The 17504-nt window shown below is 40.4% G+C and overlaps 1 protein-coding gene across 1 annotated transcript; it reads right to left on the bottom strand.

Annotated features, from left to right (window-relative positions):
* Window positions 1-559: 559 nt before the first annotated feature.
* On the bottom strand, window positions 560-17340 carry LONRF1 (LON peptidase N-terminal domain and ring finger 1). Its single transcript, XM_065696900.1, has 12 exons — window positions 16477-17340; window positions 10179-10297; window positions 8774-8896; window positions 8024-8170; window positions 7345-7582; window positions 7169-7259; window positions 6188-6302; window positions 5483-5604; window positions 4139-4297; window positions 3896-4058; window positions 3353-3505; window positions 560-1819 (listed from the first exon to the last, which is right to left on the bottom strand). The coding sequence occupies exons 1-12, from the start codon at window positions 17105-17107 to the stop codon at window positions 1661-1663; spliced, it is 2220 nt and encodes a 739-aa protein (XP_065552972.1). The 5' UTR covers window positions 17108-17340; the 3' UTR covers window positions 560-1660.
* Between the last annotated feature and the right edge of the window lie 164 nt (window positions 17341-17504).

The raw sequence follows: 17504 nt of genomic DNA, 5'->3' as shown, positions 1-17504 counted from the left end.
GATCATGGTGACACAAAGATTAAGTTTCTAAGGTTACAACATAGGGAAGTGGAGGAATAGGATGCCCTTTCTTCTTTTATTATGCAAATAAAGCTTTCTAGTACTTCATTGGTACAATAAAAGGGAAATTTACCCTAGAGAGAAGCCCATATTAAAAATGATCCAGCAGATTCTGGGCTACCTGTAGTACCCCAAGCCTTGAACTCCAGAAGAGAACAAGGCCAGAACATCTGATTAGCAAGCCTGCTAATACTTAACTGTTCCACAAGCACAGATTCCCCTAACTCCAAAGTTTTGAGAAAAGCAGATTTCATACCTGAAACCATCTTAATTTAAACAAAGTAGACACAAAAGCAGGACACCAGTCAAAAACCTTGCCTGACCAATAATCAGTCTAAGGCAGGTACTATAATCAGAAACAGATTATGTACATACCAATTATGTCATGAAGTGCTCACAACCGTGATGTAGGTTAAACAGCTGCTTCTGGATTTACTTAAGATCCCAGAACAGAAGCAAATGGAAAAGGAAAGTGATTTTTAGTTTCTGATAAAGTAAAAAATATTACAAACTTTTAGCTTTTATTGAAAATTAAATATATTAGCAAAAGCAAGATTTAAGAAATATTTTACAAATGATTTACATACAAGAAAGCCAGTATCAGACATATTCACAAATATGCAAACCTTTAATTACAAAAGTACCTATTGGCAGCATGATGCTAACCTTGCCACTGCAGTGTGCTCTACTATTGATATGAGTAAGGCATAGAACTCACATTTGCACCAACTTAATAAGTTCAAATAAAACTTTAAGCTTTTAAATCCTGGATGCACAATCCCCAATACACACACGCACGAACACTCTAAGATTTCTTCTTCTAAGCTCTACAAACTAAGTGTGTACTCTGGAAGAACAGCCAGCCTGAAAAGCCCAGTAGAAATGTAACTGGTACTACCATTTAGTTTTCAGTTTCCTCTTTAACATGTACAGGCCCAGGTATGTAAACCATATTCACAGTTTAAGAATTTTTAGACAGAAGTACCTTTTTCTTTTTTGCATTTGCTCCTTAAAATTGGCTCTCAGTTCAGCAAACAGTTCATAATGTCACCAGCTTTGTAATGCATACATTTACAAGATAACTTAAAAATCTGTGCCATATTCATGGTCAAGATAATTCAACAAGAGTAGTAATACCCAACAGTGACATTCAATACTATATTTCAAATATTTGTGCAAACAGCAAAAGAACAGTTGTATGAGGCAAACATTTGCAAAACCTTTAATACCTCCTCAGTATTGTAAACTTGGACTGTCAGCCTTAAGTCCTGCACTTTCCACAGCTTGAAAAGGTCAGTGGCTAAAATTATCAAGTTTCAAAAACGTTCTCTTCTACATAGTGCAAATTTTAATGTAGATAACGTGAAAAACGTATCTAGCTGGATTGACTGTGCAATCATCAGTGGTCTTCTCTCTTAGACGAAGAAAGGGTGCATTCAAAGAACCACATGGTTTAGGAAGTTGGGAGGGTGGAGAGAATAGAGAAAAAGCAGTTCCATTACACTTCTCAAACCAGTGCTAGATGTGCAAAGGCAGCAAAAATTCCAGCTGCTATTACAAGCAGAACGGAGTAACTTTTAAGGAAGACCCATGAGGTTAGTCACTTAGACTGGTCTCTAGAAAAATACGTGAGTATATGTTGGATTTTGATCAGGCGGTCTTTTAAAGACATCATGGAGAGCACTGACAGCTGATATCTGGGATCTACTGGGAGAACAGCTAGAAGCCACCAACACCAAGCAGGACCATTGGGCATTGCCTAAAAATAAAAGATAAGTTGGTTACTCATAACCAATGCAGTGTTGACTAACACAAAGTCACCAAAGGACAAAGTCATCAATGACAAAGTCTAGTTTAAGGTTTGATATTAACTAGAGAATTCCAGATCTATGAGATCAGAAGGGTTTTGAAGAGATCTTTTCTGATCCCTCCCCATCTGAGAATTTAAATTAAGTTATGCCTAAACTGAGTTTGATAAAGCAGTTATTTTTAAGACAACAAAGGAAGCTCATAGCTTCCTTGGGAAAAGATGACTAACTATAAGACAGTCACCGAATAACAAATCTCCCTGACAAGAACTAAATCCACTACCTGTCATGTTAGGCTTGAATGTTCTTGAAGCCTAATGCTTTCATTACAGTTGTCTTTGTTACATTTGGAGGACTCCTCTATCACCTCCCAATTCCACTCCCTTCTTATTAGTTCCCAGACAGAGCAGGATTACTTAATCAGTTTCTTCTAAATTAATAAAACATACTGTGGAACTCTTTCCTGTGCTTTATTCAATTTTCTAGACCAAGCCTTAGATGCGATGCCCAGAATTGGACATAATACTACTCAGCAGAGGTCCTGTCACTGCAGAGAAGATTAATTACCTCAAATGACTTGCAAAAATACTGCTGGTAATGGAACACTCCAGGATGACATTTCCGCTCTTGCTTCTGGATCACAGTTGACACATTTGTGTTCTATTAGAAACCTCAAGTACATACCCACAGTATTGCTGCCCTGCCAGTTACACTGGTTTTGCACACTTATTCCTCTTTCCTGGTATGCTATTTTAAATCTTTTGGGGTTTTTTTATTAAATTGTCTTAAAATCACTTCTGAATTCACGCACTGGCCTCCACAGCATCTACGCTCCTCCCAGATTGGTTAATATAGTCTCATAGAAGTATGTACCAGATGGGTGAGGGACAGGCTAACATCCCACTTCACATACAATTCCACTTTGAAAGCCAAATTTTACATATTTTTAAATGTTGCTTTTCTCCAGCCTCCACTCTCCCAGGATCTCACCAACTTTCATTAATTGTTTACAGTAACCATTAAAATAACATCGCTGCAGCTAGTTTCTTAAGGAACATTTGTCAAATCCTAGCAGCTGCTGAAGTACTAGCAGGTGCATGGCACTAGCTCAGGAAGGAGGTAGGTGTTATTTGTGGTTACCTCTTTGCCAAATATTGTCACAGGGAAGAAACTAAAGGGTTTTTTTTCCATTTGAATTCTACCACCTTTGCACAACCCAACAGTTTAAAATGCTACTGGAACTTAAGGTGTTCCAAGTTTACTAGATAGATCTCCACAGCAGCATACCATCCTTTCCTGAAAAAACTGTTGAACAGTGACAGAATTGCCTTTTGTTGCTCATCATAAGAGAAACAAGATGCGAGCCTTATTGCCTTAGAAGTTGGGAATAAAGTGGGGGTTTTCTTTTAATGTTTAGCAGTTGTTAATAGGGTTTTTATTTTTAGCAATAAGCACCTAATAATTGATATCAAATGATGGCTCACCTGTATATTTTCCTCCCTGTCAGGCATTGGCCCAAAGTGCTGAAGAATTTGAGTGCGAAATTTGTTTCTTAGGTTTTGGAACCAACTGCAGGCCTGATTGTAAACAAAATTGTGAAGCTCTGTCAGTTTCTTTAGTTCTTCTTCATCAGCAACCTATAGCCGGAATGTTACGAAGACATCATTAGGGATAAAGAGATAATTAAGGTGTTTGAGCTAAAATCAAGGAACATTCCATTCCAATTATATTTAGATGCATTTCTTTCATTCTCCTAAACCTTGACTGCTAATGACTGAATAGTAAAGAAGTCCCATGATATTTTTAAAAATTACAACTTCAAACTATGGCTCAAATAAATCCCACCAATTTCTTTGCTCCTTTATAATAACAGAAAATTAAGCTAGCTTCCATTTCTTCCATGTGTCGCCACTGAATCTTCCAGTGCTCTAGAGACCAAAAAATATGAAACAGAGCTCCTAAGAACAAATCAAGCAAAAATCTACAGTTATTAATACTAGTAAGTATTTAGACAGCATTCCGGGTACCTTAACATCTTCCAAATATTCGATGTCTGCTGTGCAATAACCATCTTTCATCCCTCTCCGTAAAACTCTAAATCTTTTACCACCAACTGTATCAACAACAGACCGTCCATCAGGTAGAAAATGAACGTTCCTAATTTGCAGCATGCATCCATGATCTGCAAAACTAGAAAAGAGACCTTGTCAGTAATGCAAAAAAGCCCAACAAAAACATAAGAGATGAGAAGAATTAGGTTATAAACTTACCCATTTTGAGAATCACTTATACACATCCCAAACTGTTTAGTTCCAGTTTCCATACTTCTACGAATCATTAGTCGGTATCTTGGCTCAAACACATGCAGAGGACAAGGCACAGTAGGATATGCCATAGTGCAAACGAACATTGGAACATTCTTGGTCAAGCTTCAAGAGAACATCAAAAGAAATGAGTGTCTTAAAACCCAAGCAGAGAACTATGCCCAAACAACACACTTTTTTCAGAATGTTTGCAACATTTGAAGTCATAAACCACTCTTTTCAAATTTTGTGATAAGCATACTTTAATACCTTTCATAAGTAATAAGAAAACCATACTAAAGTGACTGAACAGCTATGTACTGATTAGAGTAAATACTGGATAGCAACCCAGCCTCTCAGTTGTTTAGTTAGCGAGTATCTAGTCAATAAATGAAGAGCTTTGTTTTGGGGCAAGGGGTGTTAGTCACTTTTTCTCCTTTTTGTCTTAGTTTAAGCCACACAAGCCTTTATGCTCTCAGTCTTCCTGGAACTAGAAAGCTGTAGCAGTTATTACAAGAGTAGCTAGGTCACCATTTAGATTCTTTTCAACAATGGACTCCAGATCACAAGATGCAACCCAGGGTACAATTTTTAGTTTGCAATATACAAAAGCAGGCCTAGCTGAAAACCACAATATATTTTTCATGCTGTTTTATCAAGTGTGTACAGTTGACAATTGATACAAACAAGCTGGCATTAAAACATTACTGAGTATTTAATTTTAATACCTTTCAGACTACAAAATATAATTCTAAATCCATGCTGTTACATAAATTGCATCTGAGCTGTAGTTTTAAACAGTTTTCCAATATTCATGTCTACAGTACATGATGCTTTGTATATCTGAAGAACTCTGATACAGATAAACACCAAGACCACAAAAAAAATCCCAACTATTTCTTTTCACCTCATCTATCTTTATAGAACTAATGTCTACCATGAACTGCTTTGAAAGAAATTCAGGTATCTGAGACTCTGTGGCCAACTCAAGAGGACAATTCCATTATCAGCAGCAAAGCTAAAACCGAAGCTCCACAACAGTGCACAAAGGCAAAGAAACAGAAAGGCAAGCATATTTCGTGGAGAACCTCACACTGCTATCATCAATGTGATTTTCTTTTTACTTCCACAGTAGTTAAGAAACTGTTAATTTTCTGAAACATACATTTAAGACACAAAATTAGCATGTCTTTGTACTTCTTGCATCCATAATATACCATTATTAATAACTACAAAAATGATAAAACACTTCTAAAAAGGATTTCCATGCTAATCTCTCAGGTTTTCTAGATAAAAAACAGCAAAGCTTACTTTGAGTGTTCAGCAGTTTCTTCAGCATGAATTCTTTTTCTCTCATATAATTCATCAGATAAGTATTTAATTATTAATTCCTCCAGCAGCTCTGTGATGCTGTATTTTCTGCTTGCAAGGTACTGTAAGTAATTTAAAAAATATATTAATATTTCTTTTCATATATACTAAAAGGCTTGAGAAAATTAAGCTTTTATTTAAAACCATGATATATAAAACGTGCTATGAATTAGATTTAAACCCACGAAAGCTTACAGCTCTGAAGTTTTTTGTTTTATTACTAAACGCCTAATGGTACTCTAATATTTGAAAATGAGATTCTTCATTTTAGTTCTTAGCATCTGACAACTCAAGTGTCTAACCCAGTTTGTATTTCTATGCTTTTCAGGAGACAGAACTGATTTCCTAGGTTACACAGACATATAACAAAGAAAGTGTATGGAAATCACAGAGAGGTTTTGCTGACTAGTTATCAACATTTACAAACACTCAGGATTCAATTACACCAATAAAGTGGATGGTAACAGAAACACATCTAAGATCCTGGGGCAAACCTAATCAACCTGTATTGACAAAGCCTGTCTCAAGTTTTTCCTTTCTAGTAGCTATCCATAATCCAAGTGAACTCAAGTTGTTTGGTTTACGTGTAACAGTCTTTAAAATGATCCAGTACTTGTATTTGTGAGCTCTACTCAGAAACAGTACCTCTTTCAAACTCTCCTTACAGAGTGGACACTGAGGAGAATGATCCAAACACCGCTGCAAGCAACCTTTGCAAAAAGTATGTCCACAAGGGGTTGTCACTGGCTCAAACAACAGCCTGAAACAAAGGTATTACAAGTTAAATCCCACGGCAAAAGTGTGTATTTTGCTTAAAAAGTCATTGATCAACCTCTTCAATTTTTACAACTACTTATGGATCAGAACAAAGCAGAGGAAAATTAACCCCATGTCTCCTTATTCTACTTTTCCCCTTATACTGCAGTTTATTTCCATTTGGCACTGCACCACTCATTTTTATTTTCTTTTTCTGATGAATTTGGACATGTTTCAACACTCCAAACATCCCACTGTACAAAGATTTTGGTCTCACTACATAGAGATTCAGAATGTGTAAAATTAAGTGATTCTTTGAGGAGCTAAGTTGATTTATTGGCAGTATTACACAGTAGTAACATGACTATGGACAGTTTAGTATACACCAGAAGTTTTAAGGTATTTATTTTGAAAACCAAGACAACTTAATAAGAGGTTTCAAATACATCAGCTCCATTTAAGTAGACTAACATTCTGGAGTGTTATATCCTAGTATCTCCTAGCCAAGTATGAGTTTCACATGCAATACTTGAAAGCATTAGCTTTCCCAAAATAAGTTAAATCGTTTTACTGACTGAAAAAAAACCCTTAACCCATTTAACGGCAAAACCCCCTACCCTTTTAAGGTTAGCAATTAACAATACCAAGTTTAATTTAAAAGGCAACTTGATTAAAATCATGCTGTATTATATATAACTATAGCAAGTGACACTTTTAAATATACATTTAACTTCAGGGATACAGAGATTGAAAATTATTGATGGGTGTCAGAACTCATCACAACTTGTAAGTACCTCACAGTTTATATGTGTAATAGGTATGTGGCCAAGCATTTATCACGGAAAGACTGAATCAAGAAGAAAATCTTACCTCATACATAGAGAGCACTCAAAATCTGATACATCAATCAAATCCTCTGGAATTGTTCCAAAAGCCAGTGCCAAGTCCCGTTTTGTACTTTCTAAGGAAAAGCAATATAAAATATTCCTTCAAAGAAAGGTACATCACAGTAAATTCTTTAAATTTCAAAGTAAGTGACTGTTTACCTCCTTGCTTTTTGTGCTTGTTTCTTCCATCTTCACATACAACTGTATCCTGCTCTGACAGGGAGAGCTTTCTTTTTAACAAAGCACCTTTTTCTTGACCAGAGAGAAGAGGTTCAGAAGACACTCTCTTTAAGCCATCTTCCTTGGCAAGGTTTTTTGTTGAGTTAAGAGCATGGGCAGACTGTGCACGATTTAAGCTTCCTCTGACAGGCTCCAGAACATCTGATCCTCCTAAACTCTATAATGGAAAGATGAACTGAATTGTACTTAGAGAGTAACACAAACCTAACTACGTAAGATGTGAACACAGAAAGATATAGAAGCCAAACTGATACCCTCACTTAGTTCATTAGTTAATTAGAAAACATTGGTAAGTCAATGCAGTACTCAAATTTGCTTAGCATTAACAATTTAAAAAACATCATTGCTTCAAAGAGAACAAACTCTGTATTTCTTTTGATTTTCAAGTCTCTAATATCAAATTTCAGTACTTTCTAAGAAGTAGTTGACTGGAATAAACAGTCTAATACTCCAAATGAAAACACATTATGCCCAAGCCACAATTCTCTCTTCCAATTTAGACAGCTACAGAAAGTCAGCATTTAGGATGACAAATAAGAATATCAGAACATCTGATGTTTGTGTATCAGCTTAAAAGTTATCCTATAGTTCTGGTTACCTGTTCAGAACAAAGCTCTAAGCTGCTGGAAGACTCAGTCACCTCAGAACCAAGTATAAAAGGTTTATTTCGAATATGTGGTAAATTCCAAGCAGGTTCCTTCAGACTCTCTCTTAACTTCTCTGGAGACAGGACATCACACAGTGTCTAGAAAACAAAGAGCTAAATGTTCATAATAACCAAAAGGATCTAGACATAGCTTTACTGTAAAACTGCATACACAAGAAGTTAATTTACATGAGGGTATATTTATAAATAAAGTTTTATTTAAACTGAGAACAAGCAGAAGCCTATGTATCTATATGACTAAAAAGAAATTTATCTAGAAGTCTTTTTGATTACAAGTGAATGAGCTCTTTAAACAGAGTTAGACATTATCAGTTCAGTATCAGGCAGCTCTTTCAACATAAATTTTGATTATCAAAGAAAAACTGTTGTACTCTGGGCAAGAAAGAGTTCAACTTAAAATAATAAACTTGCCCACTTCCCAGTTTTTCCAGATTTTAATTTAGTCATTTCAAAAGCATATGTACAATTGAGACGGACATGTTAAATGTGTACATCAGGACTATCTCTTCAATGTAGTATGATACATCTTGAAAAGAACTTATCTGCCACTTCTTTTTATGTATTGAACTTTAACTTCTTTTTATGCATTGAAGATTTTTAGATGCTCAAAGTCTACTATAATGGGAGCTTTATGAAAGAATCAAGTTAGAGACTGCAATCCAGTGTCATAAATAAAATTACCCTTTCCACTTCTAGCTTGGCTGGAAGAAAGTCCTCATCGAGGGCTAAGCACTGTAGAAACAGTTGTAAGGCATCACCTACAAAGCCAGAGTCTTGCAGCACTTTTGCTTTCCGGAAGTAGACCTGAAAAACACATGCCATGAAGACATTTCTAAAGAGTATGCAGAACTGCAATATTCATCTTACAGCCATTACAACACAGGTAGAATCAGAACCCTCAATGACGATAGTAACGTAGCTTTCCAACAAACTTCAGCTGTGCACAGTGTGAATGATCTCTATGCCTTGCCTAACATACATCCCCTACAGAGCTTGAAAATAGTCATGGCATAGGCTGGTGCTCTGTCTTCTTCCGGTTAACTTGTTTTGGCTGACATCAAGGGTTAAAATCCTGACTAGTTTCAGCTGAATCACAAAAGGCCTTACCTTTCCCCTTCTGTGAGCCTTTGGAGGGGAAGAAGAGGGACACGAAATGCAAAGCGCTACATGACCTCTTACAGCATATCCTTTTTGCTCTCTGTTTCATTAAAAGCTTTACGGTTCCAGCTTGAAGAAGGGTGACTACAAACAAACCACACTCCACACAACCATGCATCCCTTACATACATCTTAATCCATATTTTTAGCACAGAACAATGCACTTTTGGAATTGCTTCTTCCAATTAGATTTTATTTTTGAACACATCTAGGAAAAAAAAATCTGTATACTATTTCCTCTGAAAGAAAACAAATTCCTTTTACAGATAGCCTGTTTTCCAACTTCCCTTACCCTCTAAGAACTGTTACAGGAATCCATCAAACCAAGCTCAGTTAAGCAAAGTGAGGTTTCTTTCCAAACATAAAGAAAAAAGCAGACAGTACTACCAACGCTGAGATGCACAAAACAGGATGCAGAACACAGGAGATACCAAGGCAGCAGCATTTATTTCCCCTTGTGTGGCAAGATCTTGCTCCTGCTGTACTAAGTTCAGACAGCACTGCAATATGCAGTACCTCACAATTCTGAGGGCCACTGACTCCCCAGCTGCCTGCACTATTTATAAAGTTCAGTTCCTGCTGAGTTTCTTCGGGCTTTTTGAACAAAAACTTTCCAAGCTGCACCAACAAGTGTACTTATTTAATAAAGATTAACAAACAAACCCCAAACCCTAGCAGTTACAGGCTACGTCACCATAAACTATCCCAACTCCAAGTATAGTCATCGAGTCTAACCTGTCACACTCATCAGCAGCCAGTCTCATTTATGGAACTATTTTAAGATACCTGTTAGCATTTTGCATGTCTTACAAGATAGCATTTAAGGCAGCTGACCTAGCTTCTTAACTTGATACAAATATAATTTAGAATTAATTAATTTTACAGATAAAAACAGATACTGATAAATGAAGAGTTCATATCAACTTACCTCTGGCCAATTTGGCATTTTAGAAATAACAAAATTCAGATCTTCTATGGCTGTTTTATGTTCTTGGAGGCCAACATATGACTCAGCTCTGTAAATTCTTAGCATCAAGTCACTGGAGTCTGAAGAGAAAAATCAAGTAACACTCTTAATTCAGAAATTTGTAATTTTAAATCAGATATGCTTTCATAGCGATATGTCACAATCACACTTTTTTGTACAATACCTTCGAAATTAATGGAGCGCATTCTTTCCCACCCCCAGTGTTTCAGTAATAAAGGTGGCAGTAATTCTGGAGTCATGTCTTTCAAGCTAAAGATTGAATTTTACACCCTCTAATGTGTCTTGTATCAACGAGAAAAATATTTTAAAAGATCCAGCACTGAGGCTGACAAAATAAAGTACTGCTCAATACTGCTGTAACAACAAAATTTGAAGACTACGTAGACTTTAGCTTTATACCTGTTCGAAGCCACAGAAATCTGGGAAATCACTGCATTTATATTAAAAAGTCAAAACATTAAAAAGTTTGCTTTAAAAAGTTCAAGTTTTCCTTTAGACTGTTATTTGCTTTTATAAGGCCCCAACTTTTTCAACTATGGTTGAAGATACAGATGCCGCTTGTGCAACAGTATCCCTCTGCTAAGTACCAGAAGTAGGCTTTATCACTATGCGGTATGAGAAGAGACAGCCAACATCAGAAAGCCTTTAACATCAGCTGGCAGCCCTGTTGTAAGTGTACTAGTGGAACTTCAGCAATGGGAAAACATTAGTATGTGCTCAGTAAAATTCTCATGTCCAACATACAACATTTTGCACTTTTAGTAAAGCAGCTTCTAAATGGGAAACACACCATCTCCATGCCACTAAAACTATGCTTCTCATAACACAACTAATAGTAGTTGTTGCTTGGAAAAAACACCAGCACACTGATTTGTTCTTGACTTAGTTTTTTTAAATACACCTGTGTTTTTTCACTAAGTCAAACATTGGTCTGCTATAAACAATACTAAAATTAAATAGTTCTTTAAGTTTGTTTCAATAAGGTTTTCTTGGGAGGGGATCATTTCAACTTGGTACTCTATCTTAGTCTGTTCTAAATGTCTAGTTTAAATTTTCATAAGCCTCAACATCGGCCTGTCTTAGATTTAAAAGCCAGACTGCTCAATGTTCTCCCATATTCCAACATGCTGCTTTGTATTTAGATCCACAATGCTACATTACAAAAAGACCTTAATGAAAAAGAAAGACCTAAGAAAATCAAAACTCACAGAAGATTTCACAGCTGAAACTAAAGCTTCTTTCCAGTTTGGGTTGTCTACCTTTTGAGTTGATAGTTTCCCTTCAAATACAAATATTCCCAAACCCAGTTTGTTCAGTTGGTTTTACTTTATTTTAGACATAATAAAATGTTTGTATTAGCAGAAATTTGGGAAACTGTCTTTGTCTGACTTAAATATTAATTCTGCAAGCATAACAATGCTGAAGCCTGCTTTTCTGTGGCTTTGTGTTTTCTGAGGGCTGTAGCCTGGTGCCCTGGTAAGGTGAGAGCTCAGATAAAATGCTTCATACCATTTTTGCTGCTGTATTTGACTCTGGCGTCCAGCAGAGCTAGTATCAAACCAAATTCTTTCCTTCAGAAGTAGCAGTAAGTGCGTGTCTTTGTTCTCTGATAAGCTACCTATTTGCACATTATCAGAGGGAGCTCCTCTTTTTCAGACTTTCAAGTGTATAGCATAACCTGAGGAACTCCAAGCCTCTTTTTCTGGGGGGGGGGGGGTGGGGGGGGTGGTTGGTGAGGGGTAGCTTGAAGATAAAAATGTGAGTTCAACTTTACAGCAGGTGGACATTTTGTCTATTTCTTTTTAAAACAGAAAAACATGATTCCAATTTAACTGGTACAAAACAGAACCAAACCAAGGAGTTTAACCGTGACCCCACCTCTGTTGCTGTACACACACAAAACACTGCCAAATCAATGATCAATACATGTAACAAATTAGATGCAATTTGCAAGACCAAAGGTGGCCAGTCACAAGTGGTGCTGCCCAGGGCTCATTATGGGGGCTAGCTCTGTTTAATATCCTTATGAATGAGCTGGATGAGGGGATCAAGTGCACCCTCAGTAAGTTTGCACACAACACCAAGCTGTGCAGGACTGTTGATCTGCTTGAGGATAAGAAGGCTCTACAGACAGATCCAGACAGGCTTGATATATGGTCCAAGGCCAGCTGTATCAGGTTCGACAAGGCAAAGTGCAGGGTCCTGCATGTGGCTTAAAACAACCCCATACAATGCTACAGTCTTGGGGAAGAGTGGCTGGAAGGCTGCTCGGCAGAAAAAGACCTGGGGATGTTGGTCGACAGCTGCTGAACATGAGCCAGCTTGTGCCCAGATGGCCAAGAAGGCCAGCAGCATCCTGGCCTGTATCAGCAACAGCATAGCCAGCAGGCAGGGCAGCGACCGTACCCCTGTACTGCGCACTGGTGAGGACATATCTCGAATCCTGTGTTTGGTGCTGGGCCCCTCACTACAAAAGAGACATTGAGGTGCTGGAGCAGGTCAGAAAAGGGCAACAAAGCTGGTGAAGAGTCTAGAGCACAAGTCTGATGAGGAACAGCTGAGGGAACCGGGGTTGCTTATCCTGAAGGAGGCTCAGGGGAGACCTTATTACTCTCTCTACAACTACCTGAATTAAGGTTGTAGTGAGGTGGGGGTTGGTCTCTTCTTCCAAGCACAGGACATGTGGAAATGGCCTCAAGTTGCACTAGGGGAGGTTTAGATTGGATATTAGGAAAAACTTCCCAGAAAGGGTTGTCAATCATTGGAACAGGCTGCCCAAGGAAGTGGCTGAGTCACCATTCCTGGAGGTATTTAAGAGACATAGATGTGGCACTCTGGAACATGGTTTAGTGGTGGGCTTGGCACTGCTAGGTTAACAGTTGGACTCTATGATCTTAAAGGTATTTTCCAACCTAAACAACTCTATGATTCTATCTAAATTTGTATGTAAAATTTGGTAACCATAATTTAATTTTTAGGCTGTGCAATTGTGCAAACATAATTTTACAATGTTTCAGCATATATTTAAATATTTGCCACCTAAAGGGAAGACGCAAAACTATTTCAAATCCTTAGACAAGAGACTGAGCAGAGCAGGAACACAATTTGCGCTCAAATTTTACATTTGGTAACCCAATATATTGTAAATACAGAAATCACTCACTTATAGCATATACAAAACCAAATGATTTTAACAAGACAGACACCAAGTACTGTGAGTGCAGAACTGTGTGCACATGGTATTATCACAGTAATAAGGAAGTATACAAAGGTGTACACAAAAAACCCCACTCAATATGCATTCTTTTTTATATTACTCCAATAGCATCTGCTTCAGGCTATTGTCAACACAAGCATACGAATAAATGGACCATCTCTGCTCTGATCCTGCATGCTTTTTAGATGATTCATTATAAAATATCAAATTCTTTAAAATAAATGCACATCATAATGCGGAGAAACTAATACAGTACTATAGGGTCACCCCAACAATCAGGGGTTGGAACACACAACCCATGAGAAGAGGCTGTGAGAACTGGGCTTGTTTAGTGGCAAACTATTCCCAAACGCCTTGGGAGAACCAAACAGCCTTCCACAATCCAAGAGGAGGCTACCTAGAAGACTATAGTGCACAGGAAAGCAAGAAGAGACAGTGTCAATAAAGCGCAGTTCAGACTTGAAATCAGGAGAAAACTTTTCACTATGAGGATAATTAATCTTTGAGCATGTTGCTCAGAGAGGCCGTGGAATCTTCATCCTTATAGGTTTTCATAATCCAGCAGCACAAAAGCTTAGGCAAACTGCTCTGAATTCAACGTTTATTCTGCTTTAACAAGAAGACTGATTGGTCAACAGACCTCCAGAGACCCACTGCAGCAGGAACGAGTCTGTGATTCACAACAAACTCAAGTATATTAGCTTTGTGTTTCAGGATACTTGATTAAAGACAAGCTGCATTTCTATTTTAATCAAATAGACTTCATTTAACTGAACTATTTCATTTCAGCCTCTGGAAGGAATGTATTAACCATATGAATGTTAACAATCCTCACGCTTTTCAAAAGTCACTTTTGCACCATAGCAAATACTTCCCTTTCAGATGTTTCAAGAAATGTAAGCAAGTTATAAAAAGATGCCATTTCAGTAGAGGCTTCATGCCAATGTCTTATTTAGGACATCAGATTTACGTTAACTATTCGCATTATAAAGAAACAGAGATGAATACTGAGGAAACACTGAAACAGAACTTGAATTATTTTAAACATAAATACATTTCTTATGCTACAGCTTTTCCACCTCTAAATGTTTTCAAGATTCAGGTTTTGGAGGAAGATACAAAGTATACCACCAGGTATTAATTAGTGCTCTTCTGGTCTGAAATCACTTGATTGTGAGTTGTTTGTAATTGTAAGCTTACAGCTCTAAATTCACATTTAATGTATGTCTGCATTCTGATTCACTAAGTTCTTTAGTATCTTTACCAGAATACTTTGAATATTGATAGTTGTCAGGACTGGAGACACACTAAACAGTTGTACAAAGGATCTTAAACTGAGCTTCTACCACTTAATCCTAGCACATATACTGAATCCAAGTAATAAAGTTTTGGATAAGCATCATATCTGGTCACTATTCTCAAATTTTAAAGCCATTTTAAAGTTTAATTTAGTTTTAAAAATTTCAGAAGCTTAAAAAAAAAGAAATCAAAATCCTTTCTCTACAGCTATCCAAATGGTATTGCTAATTCCACAGAAGATTAATAAAAGACTGTAGAATCAATTTTATCTTTTATTCTTTCAACGCAATCTTGAGATGTGAAACAGGACCCCTGTAAACATTTGTGATCAGGAACGGATTAATCAGTTTGTACCCTAAAGGCCACTGAGTTTTGACACCATTTCTTTGTGACCTGTATGAATCAATGCTGTACTTCAGGACACAACTGCTTCTTTCACTTCCCAGATTTAAAACAGAGCAGCCACTTTCTCAGGTAACATCCACCCCATATCCTACACTGTGTAAATGCCTGGGCAAATAACGTAGAATTGAAGGCCACAACTGAACCTCTTCAAAATAGGTTGCCAAAAGGCTTTTAAAACGTATCTAAGACTTAATCCCACCTACACTAAACCCAGTTTATTATGGAACTAGTTCTAACGTATCTCCACAGAACAGATTGGAAGGATTAGACTTATGCAAGCTTTTGTTTCTCTCCCCGCTGCAGAAAACTGTACAAACGTAATACACTTGATCTGTGAAAATATTAATTCCCATTCCCAAGTTTCCGAACAGAAGCAAACTGACAAACGCAAACGGAGCCTTACAAGTCACCAGGTGTTAAATTCCATTGTCAAATACAAACAACACAGGAATGTGCCACTGGATCCACCTAGGTGTATCAGCCATATAAATTTGACTCCCTCCACAAAGCCTGAACTCTGAAAACCAGGCTGTATCTCAAGCGCTCACGGTACCAGGCATATGGCTTGCGCCTGACACAGGACGGTGCAAAAGCGTGGCTCTACCCCCGCCTTTGCACCCTCTCTCAAGGCTACATTATAAAACTCCAACCACACCCACCCATGATGTCACTGCCATTACACAACCTGTCCCCCTCCATGCCTGCCTGCTTATGCAACTGGGCCCGGCCTGCTGGGAATTGTCTTGGTGACACTTCAGACTGAAAATAGGTCTCTCTCAGGAAACAAGGTTAAATACAGCAAGAGAATCTCTCTTGTCTGTGCGCAGCGGTTACTAAACACAAGGCAAAACAAAGCCCACAAACTCTTCTGAAAACAAGTCTCACGAAAGCATGTGGGAGGGGAAACTAGAAAAAGAACATGAAGCACCCGTGTTGCACGTTCCTCCAACACCTCTCAAGCATACCCCACTACCAGGCTTGACTCTCAGCTGAGCTCCGAACAGCCTCGCGTCCTGCCGTCGGTCCCTCCTCCACTCCGCCAGACTATGGAGGGAGGTCCCTTAAATCCTCTCAAACTCGAGAAAACTTCAGACGTTCTTTATAGTCCATTTCGATGGCGGACAGCCTCAGCAGGACAGAGGGGCTGAACGGCAGAAAGCAAACTCACACCCGCCTAACCCCACCACACTTGGGAGGCCCCCCGAGCCAGCCCTGCCTCGCCACCAGCTCACCACGGTCCTACCGGCGCTGGGGCGGGGAGCGGGACGGGAGCCCGCGGGACAGGCAGAGGGAGAGCCTGCTCCGCACAAGCCTTACCTGCTCTTAGGGCCTGACTGGCGGCGCCCAGAGCCTCTCGGAAGCGGCCCTGGGAAAGCAGCTCCTCTAGCCGGCGTCCGGTCCTCGCTCTCTCGCACTCGCCCGGGAACCACTTCTCCGCGAGCCGGTTGAGGACGACGCTGGTACGCAGCGGGGCCGCGGCAGTGCTGGTGCCCCCAGCCGGCAGCAGCCAGTCCCGGCAGCGGCGGCAGCGGGCCCGCAGCTCCCTCCGGAGACAGCGGCGGCAGTAGGTGTGCCCGCACGGGACGGTGACCGGCTCGCTCAGGAACCTGCCGCAGCCGCAGCAGCGCAGCGGCCCCTCGGCCGCGATCCCGCTCTCCGCTGCGACCCCGTGGCCCCTTCCCCAGCCTAGCCCCTGCCGCAGGCGGTAGTTCAGCACCAAGCACTCCACCAGGGTCCCGAGGCGCTGGGGTCCGGCCAGGGGCCCGAGGCACAGCGGCGCCAGCGACGCGCCCACCACTTCCTTCAGGCGGCTCCCGGGCACCAGCCTCTCGCCCAGCCGCGGCGGCAACAGCAACTCCCGCGCTCCACCCGCCTCCTCTCCTGGGGTCCCGCTACCGCCCGGCTCCGGCGACATCTCCGAGCCCACGGCCACGGGAGAGAACGCCATCGGCTGCCCGGCTCGGCGAGGGGGTGTGGCGCTGCTGCTCCGGCCGCCGGGCTCGGCTCCGCGCTGAGGCACTGGCGGCGCGGGGCGGGGGGACGACGAGGAGGAGGAGGAGGAAGCACGGCACCCCCGGGAGGGGAGGGAAGGGGGGGGGTCACGTGCGCGCCCCCGCGCGCGCGCGCGCCCCGAGGCCACGGCTCCCCCTCCGCGCGAGCGGGCCGGCAGCGCGCAGCCCCCCTTTCAAACCGCGCCGCCGCGCGCCCTCGGCCCCGCCGGCTTACATAAAACGCCGCGTCAGCTGACCGCCGGGCGGGCCGCCCATTGGCTGCGGGCGGCGGCGCCGGGGGGGGAGGCGGGGCCGCAACATGGAGGGAGGTTACAAAACAGCGCTCCACGCGCG

This window comes from Lathamus discolor, chromosome 1 (assembly GCF_037157495.1).
Source record: "Lathamus discolor isolate bLatDis1 chromosome 1, bLatDis1.hap1, whole genome shotgun sequence".
Classification (NCBI taxonomy): domain Eukaryota; kingdom Metazoa; phylum Chordata; class Aves; order Psittaciformes; family Psittacidae; genus Lathamus; species Lathamus discolor.
This window is presented reverse-complemented; position numbering and strand designations above follow the sequence as displayed.